This window comes from Microcaecilia unicolor, chromosome 1 (genome assembly GCF_901765095.1).
Source record: "Microcaecilia unicolor chromosome 1, aMicUni1.1, whole genome shotgun sequence".
NCBI lineage: Eukaryota > Metazoa > Chordata > Amphibia > Gymnophiona > Siphonopidae > Microcaecilia > Microcaecilia unicolor.
In genome coordinates this window covers 64,432,544-64,454,587 of record NC_044031.1, presented here as the reverse complement: position 1 = coordinate 64,454,587, position 22,044 = coordinate 64,432,544, and the positions used below count along the sequence as shown (strand labels likewise).

Genomic DNA, 22,044 nt, shown 5'->3' with positions numbered 1-22,044 from the left:
ATACAGTTGAAACTTCTGACTTACAAGTGAATTCACTTCTACTCTTCCTACACCCACCCCACCTCCTCATGAACTCAAATCACACATGTCACCCTTATCTGTCCCCTTCCTGCCACTATCAACTTCAGACTCCATTCCTTCCAACCTTGCTGCACTGTATGCCTGGAACAGACTACCCAAGTTAATATATCATGCACAATCTGCAACTTAAAAGCCCACCCTTTTAAGGCTGATTTTATATTTTAACCCCTTAGTTGTCTAATAATCATGTGTTAAATCATACCCATAAAATCATGAATCTTACTTGTCCTTCGTCGAATAGATTTTAAACTCTGTCAAGCAAGGATTATCTCTTACGTGTTTGTGGACAGCAATGCAGACATCGAGTAGCATTACATAAATGATAGTAGTAGTTTAGGGAGTGGTGGCAGTTAGAGCTGTAGCGTATGATAAATTTTCAGGGTTATTGACTTTGCTGGATACAAATAAGTGTTTTGCTATGCAACTTGTTCAGTATCAGAAAGCAGAGCTGGCCCCATCCTCCTTCAGACCACTGATAGCCTGGAGCAAAAGAACTATTAAATGGCCAGAGTCAGTATATTGACAGTAATCAATGAGACTGGACATAAGACAGACCATCTACCTAAAACTGCTAGACAATGACTCACCTAGCTTGTCAAGTAAATTTGAGTGTGTACTAAAACACATGGTTAGCCAGGATAAACATGTGACCAGCTACTATGCCCCCATCTACAAAACCAGTAAGAACCAGTTTCACCTATCCCTGAGTTTTGATTGTTCATAACTATATCTTTTGCAATATAATGTAAGCCACATTGAGCCTGCAAATAGGTGGGAAAATGTGGGGTACAAATGTAGGCAAATAAATAAATTGGATTAATACACCCCACCTGACCAGCCTATGGCCCAAGAATTATTAAAAAAAAAAAAAACCTGGAACTCTGCATTTCTCTGGACCCTGCCTGCACTGCTGTCTCTGGACCATCTCTGAGCCTTGCTGGACTTCATGCACACACCCAAGGATAAGACTTTCTCCAGGTTCTACCACCATCAGCTCTGCACACAGAAGACTTCTTTCCCCAGTAAAGGATCCATCATCCAGCTACACAGAAAAGACCACCTTCACCACTCCAACCAGCAGCAGATAGAATAAATCTGAGCCTCAAAGTTAGTTAATATTAATCCAGCATAATTAATAATTCTGACTTCATAATATTTATCCTGTGGCACATTTACTTTAGGTAAAATCCCTAAACTGCCTTCTAAAATTATTGCATTACCTGTATTATAAACTTTATTTGTATCTGAGAATAAGAATCTAGTCCTTATGTTCTGAGCACATTTCCTTAAACATTACAGTGCAGGTTAATGAAATTCCCCAACACACATATATATTTTTATTACAGGGCAACGGTGAGGGCATTTTGGGAGAGTGGGGCAGTTGCAGAGTATAGTATACATGTTGAGGGGTGGTGGTTTAGTTGTGGAGGGTAGTTTTGGGGTTAGGAAGAGTTCAGAGCAGGGAAAAGGGAATTGCTCATTTCAAACTGCCTAAGTGCTATGTTTCACTGTCTTAGTTTCTATGCTACAGAAGTGGAACTGTTGCTTCCATAGAATGCACTGGACCATTCTTTTTTTTTTGGGGGGGGGGGGGGGGGGGAGGTACTTATTTCTCCAGACTCTCAGTCCAGTCTGACCCATTTTTAACTCGCTGTGTCTCTGCACAAGTCCCCTGCCCCCCTTCTCCATGCCAAGTTTCATCCAATTCCATTTAATTTTCAGAGTTATTTTGAAACAAAAAAAGGAGACACACTGAAGTAGTACATGATATTTAATCATCATATTAAAGCAAAACACCATCCCACCCAGAAAACTTGCCATTCCGTCAACATTTTGGAAGGAACCAACCTTGATTTGATTACTGCTGCGTACATCTAGTAGTACTATAGAAATGATTAGTAGAACTTATCCCTTGATATTTTTTTCTAATTTTATATTGTTTAGATAGATGGATTCACTGTTGAGAAGATAATTGTTAGAATGCAAAATCTGAAAAGTGAAGATCTGCTTGTTCCAAAAATAAATGAAAGCTCAAGTTACTAAGTCAAACCTTAAAATAAGCCACAACATACATTGGACAATTTTGTTCTTTATTGATTAAAAATAATTAGAGATACATGCAGTAAAATACAAAGTCAAAAGATGAATATTTTACACCTTTCATTATAATCTACAACACACCGGGTTTGAAAAAGACCCTCTGCTTCCTTAACACACCATTACCCATTTGAGTACCAACTTTATTATAAACAATAACTGATTTCTAGGGTTTAGTTCAAAATTTACCAAAAACAAATCTGATGGCATTAGAAAAAAAAAAAAGTTATGATCATTGGCACTTATTTTAATAAGTCTTCGGGAAAACAATATCTTGAGCTTATAGTATCTCAACCAAACTTTGAATAGCTAGCAAACATCTGTATCTACAGATCAAATAGTTTTACTGCAGCTGTCCCCCACAAATGGCACAGAACCCAGAAATAGGGTTTCCCCACAGTAAAAAATAGACCAGGATTAGGAATAAGTTAATAGATATACACTCAAGGTTTCATTTAGTCAGTTGCAGTTCTGTTTTCTCAGCACCATTCTAGAAATGAATGCCACTGCCTGTATATCACACAAGCTAATACTGAACTAGGTGCTAGAACTATCATTTTTCCACAGAAAATTACAAATCTGCGTCTAGCCTTCATACTGTGACATTCTTACACTACAAGTGTAAGAGAAAAAAAATACAGAAGGACAATAGGTTTTATACAATACTGAGCTCCGTTGCATCATACAGACCAAGAAACCACTGGCCTAATGATGCACTCTGTCATGAGGTACAGTAAAGTGATCAGATGATTCATGACTTAGGGTGGACTTTATGAAATGACCACCTTAGTTTAACATGCCTTCTATGCTATGGTTTCTTTATACCACACAGAATACTTCACAATTACAAACTGTAGTGTCCTTATTTCAAGGATTCTTGCATAACTAGTAGTTCTTAACTGGAAAGTATTCAATATTAACTACAGGCCAAAAAAGTGTAATATAAAAACATGCAAAATTCAGGAAGCTGCCATAGCTGCTCAGAGAAAAAAAATATAACTACGCATTAAAAGCTTAATTCCAAAAACCTGTCCAACTGAACCCAGTTATCAGTCATTTAAGATACTGTATCTTGTCAAAGATACCATATCTTGTTAAACAGAAAATGTTTCTACATTTCACTACTGAAAGCAAGCTGCACTCTCTGATATTTCAAAGTATACCTATTGACACGTAATAACCAACCTTTACTGATTCAAAACGTTAATTACCAAATCAAGTATTTGCCTGTAAGAAGCTATCTTGAATTATCACTGAAGCCCTGGGAAGAGCAAGTGACAGTATGCCACATTATTTTGGTTCATAAGTCCATTTTTCTGTTACATGATTCAGATTCAGCAGATGTGGTTTGAGTTAATTTGACACTCTGGTCTACTACCAGGTTGTCTTCTTAAGATTTGATAAATTAGATAGTACCATCTTTCATTAACACAGGGTTAATACATATGTATACTTTTGAAATAATGCAAATGTGTGTGTACAGCCTCTCTTATAAGCTCAAACTTTCATTGTATAATGGATACCAAGGCCAGCTGTGAAACATAGTAACACTAAAAAAAATCCCATACAATTCATTATTCATCTATTACATTAGAAGTGTTTCCTTGAAAGACATTATTTATACAATGCTAGACTTCAAAATACAACCTGTGGCTTCAATTACACCCTAAACAAACTGTGTGTGGCTACAGATTAAAATGTGTAAACCAAAACAATCAAGATGGAACACAAAGCTCAAAATGCCTAATGGTGTCCTATCAGTCACCTTTTATTGCTGGAAAAAAACATTGAGGAATATTAGTTAAGCTATTGTGTCTTCAGAGAACTGAAAAAAGTATTTGAGAATAATTGACATGCCAGTAATCTGCATAAGTTGAAGGCATGCTTTCATTTTCATATGTATACCTTCAAATAAGTGCTAACAACCAAAAACAAAATATGGAAGAACCATCATAGGAGCTACAGGGAAAGAGGTTATAGCACGACAAACAAAACTGAAGTAATATGATCCCCTGAAGAAGCCACTGGTGAAACATGCTCCCATTGGGATCTTTAAGTGCAGTTTCACCTTGTTTATTAGCATTTAGACTGCTGAATGAATTCAATTTTTATGTTTGTTCTTTGTATTAGTGGAAATGATGGTTCTTCCACTTTTTGATTTGGATAAAGGTACCTTCAAATATGAACATTTTCCTTCCTTTACATGCATTTTCTGTGATTTTCATGACTAGACTTGTAAGAAATGTCAAAAACAATTTTTATAGAGGATTCAGACTGTTGTATATTGGGCCTATATTTCTACCAAAATTACTTCTGGATCTGTAAGATTTGAAATAAGATATATTATGATAGGTGAGGGATCCTACTGTTGATAGGATAATAAATAAGAAAAACAATTAGGAGAATCAATGACAGATTCAAACAACCATTGTACACAGTCAAGGTATATGAAACACTGGCATGGTTACTAAAGACATTTTTAAGGGTTCCCAATCATTTTATAACTATCAAAAGAATGCTCTAATAAGGCTCCTTACCCCCCCCCCCCCCCCCTGGGGGAATTCTGCACAACCATACAATGCAGAATTTCACTCAGAAATCCCCCACGGCTCAGGTATTAACTTTAGTCTTACAGAAAATGCAAGATTCTAGGAGCAAGTGGAGGAGCAGTCAAAATCCTGGCATGAGCGAAGCTGGTGCAAAAGTTGGCTCAGCTAAGTCTGCAGCTCATATTGTAAGATCTGGCCATGCAGCAACAAGAGGTGATACTCTTAAGAACAACTTTTACTGCTGGGTTGGATGGGTAACTGAAGAACAAGATCTGAAGGCAGCATAGCAACACTAGCAAATTCACTGATTAACATGATTGTCTCCTGCCAATCTGATCAAAGGTTTTGTGTAGCCTGGGGGGGGCAACGTGCAAGGGAAAGAAGTACGGAAGATTGAGGAGCTGGTAAGTTCAAAGGAAAGTAGGAGGCAGAGTTGAGCTGGGGAAGAAAGGGTAGCAGGTGTTGCCCTGAATCTTCCACTACATCTTCTATACCCTACCTGTGCACTAATTTCAAACATTCTTCTTCTCAGTCACCACCCCAGATAACACATTCAGATCAGAACTCTCACCTAGATAACACATTCAGATCAGAACTCTCACCTGCTGGGCACCCAACACCCTCTCCTAGGTCTGACACACACATGTAGCAAAAATTACAGAAATAGCTTTTAACAAGTGTACAGAATTAATACAGAAGAGCACAGTTAGCATGCACACCATTAAAGTGCCTGATTGGTTTATATGCAGAATAACCTACCTCCCAAAATCATAAGATTAATTCGTGGTACTCGATAATACACGGCAGAATGTACCCGAAATGACCTGGCGGTAGCTACGACAAACTTCTTTGGCTTGGAAATGAAGCAAAGCAATGTCTTTGACGTTATAGTATTTCATTATTGTTCTGGTAAAAAGCACACTGCTAGTACGTGGCTACATAGTCATGCCTCCCTAACACTGCATACTAACGGTGCTCCACCATACTACTACTAATCTTACCCCATGAGTAGCTTTAAAGGCTTCCCACTTCATGCCATCAGATATAAATGCATGTGTTCTATTCATTAAAAGAACAATTAAAACCTTTCATACTTGAATGTATTCAGAATTAAAGTCTATTGGATTGGCTAATACAGACTCTTGGGATGAATGGACACGAGACATGCAGCTGTCACTCGTATCAATGCTTAGGACTGATCTGCAAAATATTTTAAAGACAACAAATGAAAAATAAAAACACATTGCTGAATGGAATTGTTAAAGACTAATCATTTAAGGCGGCCATGAAGCAGTTTGACGACACCTGAAATCAAAACCAATTTCTTTTATATATGTATGCTTATCAGTTGCAGATTATATATAAAAAGGGAAACCAATGTGATTAATCTTTGTTAAAAAAAAATAGTAAAAAGAAAATACAGAAAGAAACCCTATCAGGACCATTACAAAGGGGAAGAAATTTTTCAACAGAAAGATATATTAATGGTATTATTTTTTTAATGCTACAAGAGCATTAGTCTGATATTTTGTTTCACTTTTGAAATACGGACCTGGAGAAATTTGGCCTTTTACGTGTTAAGCAATATAAATAGAAAGATGACAATTTGTTCTGTAATAATGGGTAGAAGAGAACTGCCAGAAGGGAAATGCAAGACTAAATGATTTTGACTAACAATGTTTAGAGAGTGACAATGTAAAAATGGAAATACTAAAATATTTCTGCTGTGTTTATGGCAGAAAAATCTGGAAGAGGACTATAAAACAACTGAAAAAGACACATATGGGAATAGGGAAGATCCCATACCATTTATGGAAGAAATTGTTTATGAACTTGTAAAGTTAGGGGACAAAGCCACGGAGCCACATCCTAGGACACAGAGCATTCCAATAGCTTCTGGCAGGTCCACTGAAGGATATATTTAACAGACCTTTGGATATGGGGAGGTTCCATGAGATTGGAGAAGGGCTGAAGTGGTCCCTCTTCATGGAAGTGGTAGTAGAGATGAGATGTAAACCTTGGTGGTGGGGAAAAGTAATGGACACACGCTACTGAAGGAAAGGCTAGTAAACTTTCTAGAATCAAATGGGTTACTAAATCCAAGCCAACAGTTTTACAAGGGAAGACTGTGTTGAATGAAATCTGATTTTTTGACTAAGTGATCAAAGAAGTAGCTTGAGGACATGCACAGGATATGGTGTACTTAAGATTTTAGTAAAGCCTTTGATACTGCTCCTCATAGAAAAGCTGAGTTACCTGGGGAATGCGTCCCAAGGTGAACCATAGATTGACTGACAGATGACAGAGGTAAATGGAATTTCTTGAAGAAAGAAAGATGATTAGTGGAGTGCCTCAGGGATAAGTCCTGGGGACCAATTCTGTTCACTAGCTTTGTAAGAGGTATTGTAAAAGGGGTAGAAAAGAAAAAAAAAAGTTTGCCGTTTTGTCAGTGATAAACATTTGCAAAGAATGGGCAACCCCAGAAGGAGTAGACAAGAGAAGTAATCTACAAACATTAGAAGCGTGTGCTAAATTTTGGCAGTTAAGATGACCAAAATGGTATGGGGTCTATACAAGAAGACACCCTGAAATCTGAATATGTATATTTTGGAGAAGACAAGAGATAGGTGAGCTGTGAAACAGATGTTTAAATACCTGAAAGGTATTAATGAACATAACATCTTTTTCAAAGATGGGAAAGCTACAGAACTAGAGGATGTGAAATGAAGCTGCAAGGAAGTTAAAAAAAAAAAAAAAAAAAAATCAACATCAGGAAATACCTTTTCACAGAAAAGATGGTGAAATTCACTCTGATGGAGGTGATGATGGAGACACAAACAGTGACAGAATTCAAAAATGTATGGGATAAAACAATATTCCCAAATAGTAAGACAATATAATCAAAGGAAAACAAATAACTTTCCCACTCCAAAAAACAGGCATAGAGGTGTATAACTTGCAAGTAGTGGCTGGTATATGTTAAAGGCATAGAGGAGGTAGCCTGCACATTTTGCACGGAAGTGGCAGGTACAATTCTAGACACCTTACTAAGTAGACTAGATAAGACCATGCTGGATTTTATCTGCCATCTATTACTTATGATTTTAAAAGATCAAGACAGGTCTTTCCTGTTGCTTCTACTTGTAGCTCTTTATTGAAGTATCCTCAAAGAAAGTGTGCAAAAGTATTCCAAAGGTTTGAATTATGTAATGTCATCATATTCATATGCATAATTTAATAAAGAAAAAAAAAACACACCCCTTCCTTTTTTGTCTTAACTCTCCATATTTTCAAACATCTGCTGACTGATGCATCAGGACACATGATCCATCCTGATGGGTCAGTTCCTGCTAGGTTACACCTAATTTTATTGATCTATCCTACTGCACTATGGATGTACAAGTTTTACCTATTCCTATTCTACCAATCCTGACAGTACTAATTCAAATTGCTTTGCATCAAATGCACAGCATATCCAGAAAAAAAAAATTATACTAGCATTTAGGTGGTATATGCCTGACTCATTCATTGCTTCCTCTTCCACTTGCTCCTCAGAGGGATCAAGCTTCAAATGTGTTCTCATTGCAAACAATAGATGAGAGCAACCAGAGATAGAGAAGCAAATTGTGTATCCTATAAAAGCAGTATACCATCACACAAAGTACAATATGCATCCTCTGTATAGCAACACACCCAATGCACATCAGTTTAACAGAATATTTTGTGCTGCTGATAAAAATCAATCCTTTTTATGCTTGATACAAGTTTAATGCAAGCCAGTGAAACCACATTTAAGAAAACATTGAGGCTGTATATTTATAGTGCTGGCATCATTCATTACATGCTCATTAGTATTTTCAGTATAAGGCAGTAAGAAACAAATGTAACGTGCACACTGCTAAATGTTTAATCCACGTATCTCCTGGGAAAAATTTGTAAAAAATTCCAAAATTGTATGCAGACCAGGTAGCTGCTTAAAAAACTATAAAGTAGATAAATTACAGAGTGGGTCTGTGATTCTTGTTAGAAAAGGCCGTTTAAAGCTCTCAGTGGCAGGGACAGAGAGGGCTGGAGTACAACTCTTTGGCAACAGTGGTTTCTCTAGGCCAACAGAAACTTTACAAGTATGCACATGGGTCCTCAGTATGGAACATCTCCTAGAGTGTAGTTAACTTATGCTGAGCTGTGCAAATCCTATAAGTTTTCCATCATCTGGAATATCCGAGCCTTCAACGCCAGATGCCTAAGGATTTAAAAAAAAAAAAAAAAAAAAAAGTTTATTCAAGTTTCTTTCTGCAAAATCTAAACAAAAAAAAAAAAAAAACACAGACTCCATTCTATAATGCTCAACAATAGCAACTTCAATCTGCATCAAACCTCATGGACAGCATTTTATCCCATGGTAACCAATTGGCAATTTCCTGGAAAAGTAACCATGTCCAAATGTTTCTTCCACTGAAATGAAAATGAATTTGTCTATATAAAGTTGCTTGTCTAAGAGGTGTTCTCCGAGGACAGGAGGATCAGTCCACACATGTATGTGATATCACTGGATGAAGCCAGGGATCAGAGTGTTTCCCAGAAACTATCAGATCTTTCTAACATGCTCAGTTCAAAATATGAGACACCAACTCTTAGGGGAGATGCGAGACAAAACCTGCTATAGGAATGAAAAGACGAGGTTGAATGCAGCTTGGAAAAAAGTAAGAGTGTGGGTTGATTACAGCCCAATCAGAGGGGGTAGCTGTATTCTGGAGCAGAAATGGAAAAGGCAGGAAGCAGGTCAGAGCCATTATGGCTACTTGCAGCAAGGTCTCTCTCCTTCAGGCTCCCTGTGCTATAACCTCTAGCAAGATGTGTTCATCTGCAGCCACCTTTTCCTCTACTGGCTATGGCTTCCCTCTAAAGTTGGATGTGCAAGGTCAACGGGTTTCTTAAGCCTATAAAAGGTACCAGGCAGGGAGTCACAACTGTTCAGGATCAGGCATGTATAAACATGGCCCCTACATAACACTTTCTTTTAACAATGGCTACAGAAAGTCTACAACTCCTGAATGCTTGGTATATGCCACAGACCCCAGGGGAGAAAGCAGACAGTCGCCCTGGAGCATGTGGGTCGTTGTGGAGGAGGATACTATTAAAACAGGATCTTTAGGGCATCCTGATAGAGAGGTTTCAATAATGGTGAAAGAATGCCAGGAGTGTTCAATGGGAGAACAGAGTAAAGGATGTAAATCATCCCCATTACCTTCAAAGCAGCCTGTAGATGCAAGGAAAAATGACAAATTTGAAGTGTCTATATACAAACGCTAGAAGCCTTAAAAATAAGATAGGAGAACTGGAGTATATAGCACTAAATGAAATGGTAGATATAATAGGCATTTCAGAGACCTGGTGGAAAGAGGACAATCAATGGGACATTGTGTTAGCAGGGTACAAATTATATCAATGATTTGTGGATCAAATTGGAGGAAGGGGTTGTGCTATATGTTAAAGAGGGAAATGAGTCAAACATTCTACATGAAACAGATAGCAGTGTGAATCTTTATGGTGTGAAGGAAAGGAGCATTATAGTAGGGCTGTACTACCATCCACTAGGACAGAACGGACAGGTGAAAATACGTTTACCCTTTTGTAATCTGGTAAATTGGGCAACATTATAATGGATGATTTCTATTATTCTAATATTGACTGGATAAAGGTTGCATCAGAGAGTGCTAGGGAGGAAACATTTCTAGATATAATAAATGACTGCTTCTTGGAGCAACTGGTCCAGAAACCAACAATAGGGGAAGCTATTTTGGATCTAATCCTTAGTGGAATGTGGGGCATAGTACGAGACGATGTTGATCTGCTGGGAAACAATGATCATAACATGATCAAATCTGAGCTGATATCTGGACTGAAGTCACTAAGGAAATCTACTGTAGCAGTTTTTAATTTTCAAAATGGCAACTGACAAAATGAGGAAAAGGGTTACAAAGAAACTGAATCAGCTGCAAAGGTTAGGACTTTAAATCAGGCATGGACGTTGTTTAAAAATACCATCGTGGAAGCTCAGACTATTCCAGGTATTAAAGTTGGAAAAAAGAGCACAGCCAGCATGGTTAAAAAGTGAACTGAAAAAGGCTGTTAGTGCCAAAAGAACATCCTTCGGCAACCCCTCTCTCCCTCCAACCAAATCATCCTGCCCCAGACTGTGTCAAGAGCAAAGATCTGTCACTTTGTTGCGTTGGCTTCCAGTGGCTGCTCGCATTGCTTTTGAGACGTTATATTTGGTTTGCAGATCTTTTTGTTCATCTTTGACGGATTAACAAGGTACATATCTCAGTGAACACTTTGTTCATCTGCAAAGGTCTTGTAGTCTGCACCTGACCAGACCTGGACCCCCCCTCTCCCAATCTGACTGGACTACAAAAAAAATCCCCTGGTGTCTAGTGGAGCTATCTCCAGACTATGTACCTTAAATGAGGTAGGAGCAATGCTCACTCGGTCCTGCTTCCTGCACCATCATCTTCAAAATGCCAGTGCCCTGGCCCATATGGTGTATCCTAGGGTGCACTGGGCAGGGTCTGCCATATAAGAGAACTGAAGAGTGGTTGCATTGTGTTGTGATAGAATTTCAGAATTTTCAAATATTGAATGCAGAAATTTTTTGTGTGCAGAATACTCCCAGGTGTATGATTTATTGTTGATGGCACAAGGGATATGAGGAGGACACAAATTTCACCTCATCCATTGTCTGTGGCAGTGGCAGAGTGGGCAGGGTGATGGGGGGGTGTTTAGTAAGGACACAGTTCTGGCTCAGGATTTTCTTGGGGAGGGGTGATGAGAGAACAGAGGGGTCTGCTAGGGCTTCTGGATTTTTATTCATCAATTCATGGAGTTCTGAGCTGCTCCCAGTACTAACTTCTTGAGATTGCAGCCATTGTTAGTCAGTATTAGCAGCTGCAAGAATTTGGTAATGTCTGCAGCTCCAAGCTTTCCTCGAGCTCCACAGATTGATAAAATAAGATATCCCTACATGAATTCTGCCTTAAATCCATAAAAATCCTCCTCTATTGTTTAATTCATTATGGATCAAGGACAGAGTGATATTATGTTATTGTGAAAAAATTGCAGAATTTTCAAATAATTGTGCACAGAATTTTACATTTTTTGTGTGAAGAAATTTAATTACTTTTGTGCAGAATTCCCTCTCCCCCCAAGGGGTATGATTTACAGTTGATATTTGCTTTTATTTTTTTTTTTTTAAGATTAGTGTATTGTACAGATGAGAAAACACATCCATCCAGTCTGCAGAGAGAAGTATAATTTCCCAATAATCCAACCAGATGAATCTTTCTTATTCAGTTGAGAAGATCACCAACCCGTTTAGAGGCCAGGAGTGAAAAAAAACACCAAGTTCCTAAACTGGAAACCCTAATTTAGGCACCTGTTTTCAGCTGAAAATTCACCTAAATTTAGAAGCTTAATAATGAGGTTCCAAAGTTTGGCCTTCTGTTTGCTTGCCTAGATTTAGGGGAATATGTTAGGTGCCTGTTACTGAAAATCTATGCCTAAACGCCTTTGTCCCAATAGTAAATTTACCTCTACAGTCGTCCATTTTTTAGACTCTCAAATTTAGGTTCCTGGTGAAAACTGAGCGCCTGAGTTTATGAACTTGGCCCTAGTCAATTTTCATCAGGGCCAGTTTTAAAAGCCTGACTTGCTATCATAGCAGGCTGGTTCTTGTCACATACACTTAAACTCAGCCCAGACAAATCAAAGGTGATGATCTTTTCCAGTGATAGGGAGCAAATATAACTGCATTTTGACTATCAACCCAGCTTCATATGGCTGACAGACTTAAGATCCTAGGTGTCATACTGGATTCAGAATTTACCTTCAACTCTCACATTATTTCAGTTATGCAAAAACACTTCTTTAAACTCAAGCTGATTTGTTCAGTTAGTTATCTCTTCTACCAATCTGCTTTAAGGACCTCGGTTCTACCAATCTGCTTTAAGGACCTTGGTTAACTCATTTGGAATACTGCAATACTTTATTTTGTGGTCTCTGGACAACGCAGATTAGACAGCTACAATTAATATAAAATGTGGCTGTTAAACTGATCACGTCACATCTATTGCTCTGTGGTGAGCACTAGCTTTCAGTATCAGTCAGGATTAGATTCAAGATCTTAACACTGGTACACAAGATACACAATATAGGGCGTCTAGGTTTCTTATAATGCTTTTTTGTTTGTTATGCAATTCTGGATACTGCACCTAAAGAAAGATATAAACAGGATGGAGTCAGTCCAGAGGGTGGCTACAAAATTGGTTAAGTGGTCTCTGTCATAAAATATATAAGGACAGGCTTATGAACCTCAACATATACATGCTGGAAGAGAGGGGATAGGATAGAGATGTTTAAATACCTCAGTGGCAGGAGGTGAGCCTTTTTCAAATGAAGGAAAACTCCGGAATGAGGGGGCATAGGATGAAGTTAGGAGGAAATAAGCTTAAAGGAGAAATCTAAGAAAATACTCTTTCATGGAAAGGGTGGTGGATGCGTGGAATGGCCTCCCAGTGGAGACTGTGGAGACAAGGACGGTGTCAGAATTTTAAAAAGTGTGGGACAGGCACGTGGGATTCTCTTAGGAAAAGGAGGAGTTAGGGACTACCCAGGATGGACAGACTGGATGGGCCATTTGGCCCTTATCTGCAGTCATGTTTCTCTGTTTCTAAAAATGGAAAAAGGATCCGAATGAAGGGGAGAAAAAAAAAAAAAAAAAAGATCATAAGCCAGATGCAAAACATTGATAAAGAAGGCTAAAAGAATATGAAGAAAAATTTGCTGCAGAGATGAAAACTCATTGTAACTTTAAGGTATATCAGAAGCAGGAAGCCTGCGAAGGAATCCATGGGACTGTTAGATCAGGAAGGAGCAAAAGGAGAACTCAGGGACGACAAGAACAGAGCAGAGAGATTGAATGAATTCTTTGCTTGATGTAAGATATCTACCTGTACCAGGCATGGTTTTCAGGGGTGACGATGTGAAGGAACTGAAAGAAATCTCTGTGAACTTGGAAGATGTGCCAAGCCAATTTGACAAGTTAAAAAGTGATAAATCACCTGGACCAGATGGTATAAACCCCAGGGTATTGAAATTGCTGATCTGCTTCTAGCAATCTAACCTGTCATTAAAATTATCTGTACCATCTGAAGACTGGAGAGTGGCTAATGTGACACCGATTTTTTAAAAGGGTTCCAGTGGTGATCTGGGAAATTACAGACCAGTAAGCTTGACTTCAATGCCGGGCTAAATAGTGATTATTATAAAGAAAAAAATCACAGAATACGTAGACAAATATGGTTTAAAGGGACAGAGTCGGCATGGATTCAGCCAAGGGAGGTCATGCCTCACCAATCTGCTTCATATCTTTGAAGGTGTGAATAAACATGTTGATAAAGGTGAACCGGTTGATGTAGTATTTCTAGATTTTCAGAAAGCATTTGACAAATTTTTCACAAACACATGCCGATTGTGAAAAACTGCAGGAAGACCTTAGGAAACTGGAAGACTGGGCATTCAAATGATAGATGAAATTTAATGTAGACATTTGCAAAGTGATGCACATTGGGAAGAATAATCCGAATCAGTTATCTGATGCTAGGGTCCACTTTAGGAGTCAGCAATCAAGAAAAAGACCTAGGTGTCATTGTAGAAAATATACTGAAATCTTCTGCCTAGTGTGCGGAGATGGCCAAAAAGGCAAACAGGAATGCTAGGAATTATTAGGAGAGGGTTGCAAAATAAGACTAAAAATATGCCTTTATATTTTTATCCATGGTGCAACCTCACCTTGTGTTCAATTCTGGTCCCTTTATCGTAAAAAAGATATAGCGGAATTAGAAAAGGTTCAAAGAAGAGCAACCAAAATAATAGAGGGGATGGAACTGCTCCCATATGAGGAAAGGCTAAAAGACAATAGGGCTTTTCAGCTTGGAAAAGAGATGGCTGAGGGGGTATATGATTGAGGTCCACAAACTCCTGAGTGGTGTGCAGCGGGTGGAGGTAAATCGATTTTTCACTCATTCAAAGAAGTACAAAGACATGGAGACACTCAATAAAATTGCATGGAAATACTTTTAAAACAAATAGGAGGAAATATTTTCACACTCAAAGAATAGTTAAGCTCTGGAACTTGTTGGATGACGTGGTAATGGCGGTTAGCGAATCTGGGTTTAAAAAAAGGTTTGGACACGTTCCAGGAGGAAAATTCCTTAATCCGTTATGGAGAGGAACATGAGGGAAGCCACTGCTTGCCCTGGGATAGGTAGCATGAATTGTGCTACTAATTGGGTTTCTGCCAGGTACTTGTGACCTAGATTGACCACTGCTGGAAGCAGGATACTGGGCTAGATGGACCAGTGATCTGACCCATTACGGTTATTCTTATGTTCACATGGCTTACTCATCACTTCTTCATTAGTAGAAGTCTATTACTTATTCCATTTTTTCCTGAATTCTACTGTTGCTTTTGATTGAAATAGCTCCATCAGAAGTTATTCCTTGCATCTAGCACTTTTCTAAAAAAATATTTTCATGTGCTACTCCTGAGTCTATTCTCCTTGAATCTTCATCTGTTCTTTCTATACAACTTATAACTTCCTTGGCATAATTTATACCTCTGAGCTATTTGAACTTCCTTATCATATATCCCCCGTCTCTCTCCTGAAGAAGCTCAAGCAGCCAACATTCAATGAAAAATTTTACAAGAGGATCTGAGAAGAGGCTACAAGTGGCTAGCCAAGAAAAATCAAGTCCTATAATCTGCAAGTCAGCTATCAAAATCTTTCTCATTCTGTGCCAAATTTTAAATGTCCCCCCTCCCCCCCCCCCCAAAAAAAAAAGATATTTATGAAAGAATTAAACCAATGAAAGTACATACCAGTCTGAATGTAACAGATCTATTTGAGTGGGGCTCTTCCACAATTTTCTGTAAATTGGCTGCAACTGAAATGAAAAAATAGTTATGTCAAGTCCATTATCCTAGTAAAAAGAAACCCAAAACAATTTCTGCCTACAGATGTATTACTCCAAAAAGCACTAAGGGTCTTCAAAAGCGGGACAAATCCTTTAATGCCACAGCATCAATCATTCTTGTGCTACATCAATCTTGTACATCATTGACCAGACACGGGTTGTGTTTCAGAGCACAGCGCCTACGTCAAGGGTCATCCAATCTCTGTAGTCTAGTATGAAAAAAAACAGCTACAAAGCTGGATGTACAAACGAGACTTTGTCCCCACCTAGTTTGAGCAAAGCGTGATGGTAACTTCAAATGTTTTGTTTACATTTGGAGTGTATGCCATGGCTACCAAGTGAATGCCATATTTTCTTTGGCAATTGTTAACCTAAAAACATAATTGTCATCCTGAAGGTTTATTAAGACCGTGTTATACCGCCTATTCCGACAGGTGGGTCTAGGCGGTTTACAGATATACGAACTTCTAATTAACATACAAGAAAGGAATGCCAGTAAATATACAAGAAATGAACCATTATTCATATTAAGAACAGCAGAATACCAATCACTCAGAGGTTGACACAACCAGTTCCACAGAATCACCAGTCACCACTAAAGGCAAATTAAAAAGTGAGTTTTTAAAGCCTTTTTAAAAGCTGGAAGGGACTGCCCAGTATGAATGCACAGGGGTAGATCATTCCATAAATTTGGGGTTAGATAATAAAAAGCTCAACGTTGTCTTGTTTCATGTTGTGTGAGCTTGGGACTTGGCAGAACCATCCAATACACATCTAAGAACCGCAAGAAGTCACCAATATGGAAAGGTACGAGGGTTGACCAGCCTAATATGCTCTATTGGTCAGGCAGAGAATTTTTTTAAAAAACACATTGTAATGGATAGGTAGCCAATGTAGTTTAACGAACAACGGAGTAAGATCAAATTTCTTAGCATGACAAAGTAAACAAGCTACAGTATTATGAATATTTTGTGAACATTTTTGCTGATAAAGAGGAATGCTAGCATAGATGACATTGCAGTAAATCGATGCACAATATTAAGAATGCTGAATTAAAGAATGAAAGGCAGAGAAGTCCAATACCTCCTCCCCCCCCCCCCCCCCCCCCCCCGGAGAGGTCCGAGTTTACGCAAGGTTCATCAATATCAGTATCCTGCTTGCAACAGTGACCAATCCAGGTCACAAGTACCTGGTAAGATATAAATAGAGTAATAGATGTTTTGCTGCTTATCCCAGGAATAAGCAGTAGATATTCCCAAAGCCATCTTAATAATGGCTTATAGACCTTTCTCTCAGAAAAAATTGTCCAAAGCTTTTGTAGACCTTGGTAAGGTGACTACGTTTGCACATTCCCTGGCAACTGATTCCAGAGTTTAATTACACACCGAGTGAAGAAATATTTTTTTTGATTTGTTTTAACTTTACTACTTAGTAGCTTCATTGTGATGGATCATGCTGGCAATCTTTCGCTTTCTTATCCTTTGAAAATTCAGATGTATGTTAAATGTTAGTCCAGATGCGAGTACAGCCATGCTTTCTATCAAATAATTAGGTTTGGCCTAGCAAGGCCCTGATGCTCTCTTGAACTCGTAAGTACATAAGTATCGCCAGACTGGGACAAACCAAAGGTGCATCAAGCCCAGCATCCTGTTTCCAACAGTGGCCAATCCAGGTCACAAATACCTGGCAAGATCCCAGAAAACTCAATACATTTTATGATGCTTATCCCAGAAATAAGCACTGGATTTTCCCCAAGTCAATTTAATAATGGTCTATGGACTTTTCCTTTAGGAAGCCGTCCAGACCTTTTTTAAACCCCATTAATCTAACCGCCTTAACACATTCTCCGGCAACAAATTCCAGAGTTTAATTACACGTTGAGTGAAGAACCATTTTCTCCGATTCGTATTAAATTTACTACTTTGTAGCTTCATTGCATGCCCCCAAGTCCTAGTATTTTTGGAACGAGTAAACGATTCACGTCTATCTGTTCTACTCCACTCATTATTATATAGATCTCTACCATATCACCCCCTCAGCGGTCTTTTCTCCAAGCTGAAGAGCCCTAGATGTTTCAGCCTTTCCTCATAGGGAAGTCGTCCCATCTCCTTTATCATTTTTGTCGCCCTTCTCTGTACCTTTTCTAATTCCACTATATCTTTTTTGAGATGCGGTGACCAGAATTGAGCACAATTTCGAGATGCGGTCGCACCATGGACCGATACAAAGGCATTATAACGTCCTCACTTTTGTTTTCCATTCTTTTCCTAATACCACCTAACATTCCATTTGCTTTCTTTAACATGGAACCTTGCACTACATAGCTATAGTTTGGGTTCCTCTTTCCCACATGCATCACTTTGTACTTGCTCACATTAAACGCCATCTGCCATTTAGACACCCAGTCTCCCAGTCTCATAAGGTCCTCTTGTAATTTTTCACAATCCTCTTGCGATTTAACAACTTTGAATAACTGTTGTCAGCAAATTTAATTACCTCACTAGTTACTCCCATCTCTAGATCATTTATAAATGCCTTCATAGCGCAGTAGGTAGCGCGTCAGTCTCATAATCTGAAGGTCCTGAGCTCAAATCCTCAGAGAAGGCAGCTGAGGCTAGATGTCTGCTTTTAGGGTACCATTTTCTGAAATGTAACCCGTTCCACAAGCAGGGCCCAAGAGACAGGCAGAGTTCCTGAGTCTCAATGCGTGGATGAGACGATGGTGCAGGGAGGAGGGTTTTAGATTTGTTAGGAACTGGGCAACATCCTGGGGAAGGGGGAGCCTATTCCGAAAGCATGGGCTCCACCTTAACCAGGGTGGGACCAGGCTGCTGGCATCGGCATTTAAAAAGGAGATACAGCAGCTTTTAAACTAGAAACGGGGGGGGGAAGGCTGACAATCGCTCAAAAGTGCATGGTTCGGGATAAGGTATCTTTCAAAGATATCACCAAAACAAGGAAGATAGGGTATCCTGATAGTGAGGTTGCAAAAGAGACCATAGTAGATCAGGTGTCCTTAAATAAAAATCAATCAAAAGATTGCAAAATTAATATTGTCAAGTACTAAGCATGATGTAAACAGGAACAGTTTGAAATGTCTATATGCGAATGCCAGGAGCCTAAGATGGGAGAGTTAGAATATTATGCACTAAATGAAAAATTAGATATAATAGGCATCTCTGAGACCTGGCGGAAGGAGGATAACCAGTGGGACACTGTCCTACCGGGGTACAAATTTTATCGTAGTGATAGGGTGGATCGAATTGGTGGAGGTATAGCATTGTATATTAACGAGAGCCTTGAATCAAATAGATTGAAAATTCTGAAGGAAACAAAACACTTCTTAGAATCACTGTGGATTGAAATTCCATGTGAGAAGGGGAAAAGGATAGCGAAAGGAGTGTACTACCGTCCGCCTGGCCAGGATGAACAGACGGATGCAGAAATGTTTAAAAAAATTAGGGACGCAAACTGGGCAACACAATAATAATGGGTGATTTCAATTACCCCGATATTGACTGGGTAAATGTAACATCGGGGCACGCTAGGGAGGTAAAATTCCTTGATGAAATCAAGGACAGCTTTATGGAGCAGCTGGTACAGGAGCCGAGAGAAGGTAAAATTCTAGACCTAGTTCTTAGTGGAGTGCATGATCTGGTACGGAAGGTAAGGGTGCTGAGGCCGCTTGATAACAGTGATCATAATATGATCAGATTTGATGTTAGCTTTGAAGTATACACAGGAAATCAAATACATTAGCGTTTAACTTTAAAAAAAAAAAAAAAAAAAAAAAAAAAGGAGACTATGATAAAATGAGAAGAATGGTGAAAAAAAACAAACAGAGGAGCGCTGCGAGGGTCAAAAATTTATATCAAGCATGGATGCTGTTCAAAAACACCATCCTGGAAGCCCAGGCCAAATATATTCCGCGTATTAAAAAAGGAGGACGGAAGACCAAATGACAGCCGGCGTGGTTAAAAAGTGAGGTGAAGGAAGCTGTTAGAGCTAAAAGAAAATCCTTCAGAAAATGGAAGAAGGAACAGACTGAAAATAATAAGAAACAGCATAAGGAATGGCAAGTCAAATGCAAAGCACTGATAAGGAAGGCTAAAAGGGACTTCGAAAAAAAGATTGCGTTGGAGGCAAAAACACATAGTAAAAAATTTTTTTAGGTATATTAAAAGCAGGAAGCCAGCAAAAGAATCGGTTGGACCGCTAGACGACAGAGGAATAAAAGGGGCGATCAGGAGGCCAAAGCCGTAGCGGAGAGATTAAATGAATTTTTTGCTTCGGTCTTCACCGAGGAAGATTTGGGTGGGATACCAGTGCCGGAAATGGTATTCAAAGCTGACGAGTCGGAGAAACTTAATGAATTCTCTGTAAACCTGGAGGATGTAATGGGGCAGTTCTACAAACTGAAGAGTAGCAAATCTCCTGTACCGGATGGTATTCATCCCACAGTACTGAGTATGGATAGAAGTGAAAAATGAGCTTGCGGAGCTATTGTTAGTAATATGTAATTTATCCATAAAATCGAGCGTGGAACCGGAAGATTGGAGGGTGGCCAATTTAACACTGATTTTTTAAAAAGGTTCCAGAGGAGATCCAGGAAATTATAAACTGGTGAGTCTGACATCAGTGCTGGGCAAAATGGTAGAGACTATTAAGAACAAAATTACAGAGCACATTCAAAAGCATGGATTAATGACACAAAATCAACATGGATTTAGTGAAGGGAAATCTTGCCTCAACCATCTACATTTCTTTGAAGGGGTGAACAAACGTGTGAATAAAGGGGAGCCGGTTGATTTTGTGTATCTGGATTTTGAGAAGGTGTTTGACAAAGTACATCATGAAAGACTCCAGAGGAAATTGGAGAGTCATGGGATAGGAGGTAGTATTCTATTATGGATTAAAAACTGGTTAAAAGATAGAAAACAGAGTAGGGTTAAATGGTCAGTATTCTCAATGGAGAAGGGTAGTTAGTGGGGTTCCCCAGGGCTCTGTGCTGGGACAGCTGCTTTATAACATTTATAAATGGCCTAGAGATGGGAGTAACTAGTGAGGTAATTAAATTTGCTGTTGACACAAAGTTACTCAAAGTGCTTAAATCGCAGGAGGATTGTGAAAACTTACAAGAGGACCTTACGAGACAGAGACTGGGCGTCTAAATGGCAGATGACATTTAACGTGAGCAAGTGCAAAGTGATGCATGTGGGAAAGAGGAACCCGAATTATACCTACATCATGCAAGGATCCACGTAGGAGTCACAGACCGAGAAAGGGATCTAGGTGTCGTCATTGATATGTTATGTTGAAACCTTCTGTCCAGTGTGCTGCTGCGGCTAAGAAAGCAAATAGAATGTTAGGTATTATTAGGAAAGGAATGGAAAACAAAAATGAGGATGTTATAATGCCTTTGTATCACTCCATGGTGCACCTCGAATATTGTGTCCAATTCTGGTCGCCGCATCTCAAAAAATGATATAATGGAATTAGAAAAGGTGCAGAAAGGGCGACGAAAATGATAAAGGGGATGGAACGACTTCCCTATGAGGAAAGGCTAAAGCGGCTAGGGCTCTTCAACTTGGAGAAAAGGCGGCTGAGAGAAGATGATAGATCTCTAAAAAAAAAAAAAAAAAAAAAAAATGAGTGGAGTAGAACGGGTAGATGTGAAGCGTCTGTTTACGATTTTGAAAAATACTAGGACTAGGTGGCATACGATGAAGCTACAATGTAGTAAATTTAAAACGAATTGGAGAAAATGTTTCTTCATTCAACGTGCAATTAAACTCTGGAATTTACTGCCAGAGAATGTGGTAAAGGTGGTTAGCTTAGCGGAGTTTTAAAAATGTTTGGACGGCTTCCTAAAGGAAAAGTCCATAGACCATTATTAAATGGACTTGGGGAAAATCCACTATTTCTGGGATAAGCAGTATAAAATGTTTTGCATTTTTTGGTATCATGCCAGGTATTTGTGACCTGGATTGGCCAATGTTGGAAACAGGATGCTGGGCTTGATGGACCTTTGGACTTTCCCAATACGGCAATACTTATGTTAAAAATCAGTAGTCCCAACACAGACCCTTGGGGAACCCTACTAACTACCTTTCTCCGTTGAGAATACAGATCATTTAACCCTACTCTCTGTTTTCTATCCTTTAACCAGTTTTTAATCCACAATAGGACACTACCTCCTATCTCATGACTCTCCAATTTCTTTTGGCGTCTTTCATGAGGTACTTTGTCAAATGCCTTTTGAAAATCCAGATACACAATATCA

At 38.9% G+C, this 22,044-nt stretch overlaps 1 protein-coding gene and 1 non-coding gene across 3 annotated transcripts in view; one reads left to right on the top strand and one right to left on the bottom strand.

Annotated features, from left to right (window-relative positions):
• Nucleotides 1-1,904: 1,904 nt before the first annotated feature.
• OXSR1 (oxidative stress responsive kinase 1) overlaps nucleotides 1,905-22,044 on the bottom strand; it is a 258,627-nt gene continuing 238,487 nt past the window's right edge. Inside the window, exons 17-19 of one of the 2 annotated variants that reach the window (XR_003941568.1) lie at nucleotides 15,667-15,731; nucleotides 5,330-8,970; nucleotides 1,905-5,298 (exon numbers count right to left, since the gene is read on the bottom strand). Coding sequence is in view for 1 of the 2 variants with exons in the window: in XM_030198016.1 (XP_030053876.1) it covers nucleotides 8,896-8,970; nucleotides 15,667-15,731 (140 nt within the window). In the remaining variant the exon portion in view is untranslated. Of the gene's footprint in view, nucleotides 8,971-15,666; nucleotides 15,732-22,044 lie in introns of both variants that reach the window. The other variant, XM_030198016.1, reaches the window with a different exon arrangement.
• TRNAM-CAU lies at nucleotides 18,295-18,368 on the top strand. Its single transcript has one exon. It is a non-coding gene; the product is annotated as a tRNA-Met (tRNA).